General features: G+C 39.7%; 1 protein-coding gene across 4 annotated transcripts in view; it reads right to left on the bottom strand.

Annotated features, from left to right (window-relative positions):
* Window positions 1-6245, bottom strand: part of Zbtb44 (zinc finger and BTB domain containing 44) — a 40083-nt gene that overhangs the window by 13676 nt on the left and 20162 nt on the right. For all 4 annotated transcript variants that reach the window (XM_021172529.2, XM_021172530.2, XM_021172528.2 and 1 more), the window contains exon 2: window positions 4296-5369. In XM_021172529.2, coding sequence (XP_021028188.1) covers window positions 4296-5313 — 1018 coding nt within the window. In that variant the 5' untranslated portion in view covers window positions 5314-5369. The remainder of the gene's footprint in view (window positions 1-4295; window positions 5370-6245) is intronic.

The following is a 6245-nucleotide window of genomic DNA, read 5'->3' as shown; positions in this document are numbered from 1 at the left end:
GAGCTCTTGACTCTAGCTGCATATGTATCAAAAGATGGTTTAGTCGGCCATCACTGGAAAGAGGCCCATTGGACATGCAAACTTTATATGCCCCAGTACAGGGGAACGCCAGGGCCAAAAAATGGGAATGGGTGGGTAGGGAAGTAGGGGGGAGGGTATGGGGGACTTTTGGGATAGCACTGGAAATGTAATTGAGGAAAATACGTAATTTAAAAAAAAAAAAAAAGCCGGTCAAGGTGCTAGAGAAATGGCTTAGCAGTTAAGATTGCTTCCTGCTCTTCCAGAGGACCTGAGTTCAGTTCCCAACATTCATGCTGGATCACAATAGCCTGTAATTACAGCTCTAAATGTGATGTTCTTTAGGCCTCTACAGACACTTGCATACATGATACATACAATACACACACAGAGGAAAAACTACATCTGAAACAACAACAAAAAAAAGACTTCAACACAATAAAATGTCACTTATATCTTGGTCATTAAATCCATAATTCAACAGATAGTAAGCATATAAAAAATAAAAGTAGTTTACCCTTACCCATGGCTATCAAGTGTACCCAAAGCTAAAAATAAAACACTTCAAAGCTCCAGCCATATTGTGGAAGTTTTAGTATAGGTATGAAAATATTACTTATATAACTATGAACAAAAAATAAATCTGATAAATTTTTTCCTGATAGTTTTTGCCACCAATCACAAACAAATAATATATGAACTAGAATCTGAATTTGAGCTAGGCAGTGGTGGCGCACACCTTTAATCGCAGCACTTGGGAGGCAGAGGCAGGTAGATTTCTGAGTTCAAGGCCAGCCTGGTCTACAGAGTGAGTTACAGGACCGCCAGGGATATACAGAGAAACCCTGTCTCTGTGTAAAAATCCAAAAAGATCTTCAGCTTCTAGAATCTGAATTAGATGAGTTAACAGCAAGCTGTACAAATTATTTTCTTTTATTATTAAGTGTTTCTTTTATTATTAAAATTTAATTTTAATACAATTTTTGGGTTGGAGGTATAGCATTCAGTGGTAGAGTCAAATCTACAAAAGGCTCTAGGTTTAATTTCCCTCTTAGAAGCCAGTGATGACAGCTGAGAATTTTGACAGACTCTTCTCTCTCCTGAGACAGTAAAATTGATTTGTGGCCACAATTAGCTTGATTTGGTAAGATCTGGCTTATAAAATCAACCCACCCCCTTGACATAAATGGTGTATAATATAGCTCCGGTTGCATCAAGAACTCACCAGGCACAGCAGATCAAAAAAAAAAAGGGTAAAGCCCCTTTACTTATAGCTCATAACATGGTAAACACCTAGCACTACAATCGCACAGCCTTACACGGACCTTCCGACTGATCTGTGTATCAAGGCCAGGTAGGCACCTCCTCCCCTCTGACTGCCCTAGGGCTTCCGCCTGGCTTGGTTCTTCCCACAGTTGATAGCCCATTTGACTGCCCATCCACCTGGCCCCATTTAAACCTTCCTGTTCTAGCTTTGCCTTTTCACCCTGCAGTGGACGCAACTTTGTGTTTCTGCCTTCAAGTCTCTAGACTGTGGAAGTAGGTTCTTCCCTATGACTGCTTGGGTTCTTACTTGACCAGTACAGACTCTTACTTCTATTTCTAACAGTCTACTTCTGAAATCTCTTGAACTCTGTTGTAACCTACTATAATCACTCTGTAAATCACACACACACACACACACACACACACATGCATATAAATACATACATTTACTGTGTGCTGAGTGATATGAGTGGTAATAGTAATGATTAAAACTGGAATAAAAGAACATGTATTTACCTTATCAGTTACCAGTGTAGGTGAGGCCATTTGGTAAATTGCTGCCAAAGAAGCTGCTGTATCTTGTGACACTATCGTTATTTGATAAATTCTGACACTGTCTTTAGTACAGTGTGTTAAGCCCAAGAGGGCTGAAGATCTAGTGGTAGAAAACTTTTGCATGCCTAGTGTCAAAATGAGCAAAGGAAAAAGGGGAGGGAAAGAAAAACAAGCAGCCTTAACGCTCAGGACCAGCTCAGACCCTCTCAGGAGCAGGCCTAGTACCCTTAGCTAGCCCATAGTATTCTGTTAGACATACCTTCACAAGGTATCAACATTACAGAGTTACAATGCAAGAACGGGGCGGAAAATTCTACCTTGCAGACAGAACAAGGTGACTAGAGTCACAAAAATATCCACAGCCTTCTCCATTCTTAGCCAGTAAGTTATGGACACTGTAGACTCGTTTTAGTCTGCACTTTTAGAAGATATTTATTGAGTTCCATCATAAAATTATGCCTGCTTTCTGGTATCCATGGTACTAAGCAAACTCTGCTTCCTGGACACTCCCTAAAATTACCTACCTCAGGCTTAAATCCTCCGCTAACTCCTCAAAGTACCATCTTACCAAAAAACAAAACTCTAAAAGCACTGTGGTGTGATCTCCGCTGTTGCACAGGAGCAGTGAAGTGAACGGCTCACTCCAGCTGGTCTGTGGTGACAGGACTCTGACAGAGATTCTCTAGTTGCCATGCACTGGATCTTTGAGATACTCAAGATTGCAGATCCCTTTTGGGATACAACCTGCCCTTGCCTGGAAGGTAAAAATGTGAGCCAAGCACTTCAGTGACTGCCCTTTGCTGTTGGGTTTTGTTTTCTGTAAATAAGGTCTTTTAGGAGTATTTTGGCTATTTAATCAGATACAAATTGTTCTTTGGTAAAACTGTTCTGTAGTCTTTTCAAAGACTTTTAAAGTAATAGGCAGGCAGTTACAATGGGGACTTAACTTAGAATCTTATGAGTAGCTCTTACAAGCTGACATAAAGACCTGCATGCTGCCTAAACTCTATCACAAACAGGTAAGGAGCTGCTTTCAGTAAGAAAAAGAAGCTTTGGAAATATTTTACAAAGTAGGTTTTTTTTGTTCCTCCGGAAAAGATGACCCAGTAAATTTGCCCATGAACATTTATATGTTAATTTTGAGAAAGAGGGAGAAAAAGCCTGCAAGATTTGCCTCAAGATTTGTATAAGAAAAAGCCTCTTTTTAATCAGAGAGGTTCCAGGGCTCAAACTTAGGTTCTCAGATGTTAGCAAATGACCTTACTTAAAAAAGAACAAAACAACAAGTGGATCCCCCACCCCACTCACAGACAAGGTCTAACGCAGCTCAGACCTTGACTATGTAGCTGAGAATGGTAGTGTGCTATTCTCCTGGCTAGTGCTAGGATTACAGACCACACCATTAGTTTAAAAAGTGCCTAGCTTCTTTAAGTAGATTTTCAAAGTCTGTCTTCTTTTGTATTGAAAGTATTCATAGCTGGGTGTGGTGGTATATTCTTGTTATCCCAGCACCCAGGTGTCTGAGGCAAGAGGATCACCAGTTCAAGGCCAACCTGGACTACAATGCAAGACCTTTTCTTTCTTTCTTTTTTCTTTCTCTCTCTCTCTCTCTCTCTCTCTCTCTCTCTCTCTCTCTCTCTCTCTCTCTCTCCTTTTCTCTCCCTCTTTTTAAAAATGATTTATTTATTATATATAAGTATACTGTAGCTGTCTTCAGATACAACAGAAGAGGGCCCAAGACCCTGTGTAATTCACAATTTTTATTTCTACTTTTGTCCCTTATATCCTATTGAACTTTGTTCTTTCTCAATGTGTAACTTGTTATACACATACATAAAACTTACAGTGCTAATACTGTTTAAAAAACAAACAAAAAACAAAAAACAAAACAAAACAAAAACACCCAGGGGCTAGAGAGATGGCTCAGTGGTTAAGAGCACTGACTGCTCTTCCCAAGGTCCTGAGTTCAAATCCCAGCAACCACATGGTGGCTCACAACCATTCGTAATGAGATCTGACACGTGTCTGAAGACAGTGCTACAGTGGACTTATTTATAATACTAAATAAATCTTTGGGCAGGAGCGAGCGGGATTGACTGGAGTGAGCAGAGGTCCTAAATTCAATTCCCAACAATCACATGAAGGATCAAAACCGTGTACTCAGATACATAAAATAAATAAATCTAAAAACAAAAACGAAAAACCAAAAAACCCCAAATCATCAGCCAGGTGTGGTGGCTCATGCCTTTAATCCCAGTACTCTGCAAGCAGAGGTAGGTTGGACCTCTCTGAAACCTGGCTCCAAAACAAACAAACAAACAAACAAACAAACAAACAAATTCAATTATGCTTTAACTCCACTTTAAAAATGATTTCTATAGGACTGAGCACATAAAATAAAAGCTTAAATCTTCGAATTGACCATAAAAAGCATAAAAAGCCAGAACACATTATACCTATAGAGGAAGACTGTGGACTAATCAGAAGGTCCTCTTGCACTGGTTCACTTCCGGGCACTGTCTGCTGATCACTCAGTGAGCTCTGAGATGCACTAACAGGCTGGGACACTTCCTCATGGACCTCCTCATCACTTAATCTTTCTACTTTGACCCGGACATCTTCTTCTGTACCTAGAGGCAAGGTGGGTTTTGTGCTCTCACAAGTCACATAGTCAGCCATTCTTCTACCTGCCTCGGATGGGCCAGGCAATTCTAAAGTCCGGGTATTTTCTGCCTGCTTTGCTTTCTCAGGCTGAATCCTTCGATCTATTCCAAAAGGGAAAGTCCAAGGAAAAGCTAACGAAGAGTCAACTGGCTGACTTCTATTTTCTGCATAGGAAGCTGAAGAATTCAATACCTGGGGGGAGCTTGTCTGCGTGCTACATTTCACGGGACTCTCAGGAGACATTACAATGTAGCTTTTGCGTTTCCTCCGGGACTCTCGGCAGACAGGAATGGTCCTCTCCACAGCACTGCACTCTGAAGACACTGGAGAAATGCTTCCATCTCGAGAAGTAAAATTGCAGTTGGAGCTATTTTCTTGTCCAGCATCTAGACCCTTTTCTGGTTGGCTATTAGGTGTATTCCACAAAATACTTGACTTCATGAACTCTGAGCATGTACTAGCAACACTAAACATTTGCATATAGCTGGCTGCTGCTAGAACATCAATAATATTTTCCGTGTTAATTGACAGAGTGGCTGTGTAAGCGTATTCTAAAAGAGGTATAAAGCCAGTCACTGTAACATGATGCAGATCCAACACATTTTTGTTCTCATCTTCTGTTTGGCCGACAAGTTTGGTTCGAAAGAAATCACTGCAAGCTGCTAGTACTACCTTGTGAGCCCGGAAGATTTTATCCTGGACACGAATAGTGATATCACAAAAATGTCCATCATTTCGGAGCATATTTAGTTTCCCCAGCATTTCCTGGCTGTGGGAAGAGGAGCTGTGAGTAAATGTTTTCACACCCATCTTTTTTTCCCCTCTTCTATTGATGCTCTTCAAGGATGCAATGAATCAGAATTATCCTAAAAAAACAAAAACAGAAAACAAAACATCAAATGACAGCGTAATAGTTGAAATGAACTATCTATACTATTTTCATGTAGGCACTGTGCCAAATAAAAAGCCTAAAGTAATAAGATATGGAGAGAGAAAAACTTCAGGCATGGAATGTATTAAAAATACATTTTCTGCTCTGTTGTCAAATTCCTACAATCATAGTAGCATGAAGGTCAAGGCAGCAGGCTGCCACAAGTTCAAGGACCTCCTATGCTATACAATAAGTCTGAGGCCAGCTTGGGCTATAGGGTAAGATCCTGTGTCATATAAATAAAATGAAGGCACTAATAAAAATATATTCTCTAAACCATCAACCAGTGGTCTATAAATTACTATATTAATGAGAGGCATTTTAAAACCTCAGTTAAATGACAATTATAGAGTGCTTTTATATGCCAGTAACTACTGTAAATATTTAACACATGATAATCTCTTGACTGTCATAGACACCTTGGTCAGAAGGTATATAATTATTCCTGCTTCCAAATGTGAACAAGCAGCAAATATTGTTAGGCAAGCATTACATAATAATTCTGTCAAATATTTTACTCAGATAAATGTACAGGGGGAAACGAGAAGAGAAAAAGAAAGAGAAGATTTCAAGATTTTCAAACAGTCTGACTAATCTAATGGCAGGAGACAAAACTGCTCCTGTTTGACATCATGATAAAGGATACCATGAGATGGATCCTATGCCAAGAAAGTAAGAGAAATGATACCATAGAAATAATGACATTGACCAAATTCAAACCTGCTCTAGGAACACTTACTCTGTTATATGGATTAAAGGAGAAGAAATTGTCAATTAAGACTGTTAAAGACAACAACCAAAGAAACCATGC

Source organism: Mus caroli, chromosome 9 (assembly GCF_900094665.2).
Source record: "Mus caroli chromosome 9, CAROLI_EIJ_v1.1, whole genome shotgun sequence".
In the NCBI taxonomy this organism is placed as follows: domain Eukaryota; kingdom Metazoa; phylum Chordata; class Mammalia; order Rodentia; family Muridae; genus Mus; species Mus caroli.
This window is presented reverse-complemented; position numbering and strand designations above follow the sequence as displayed.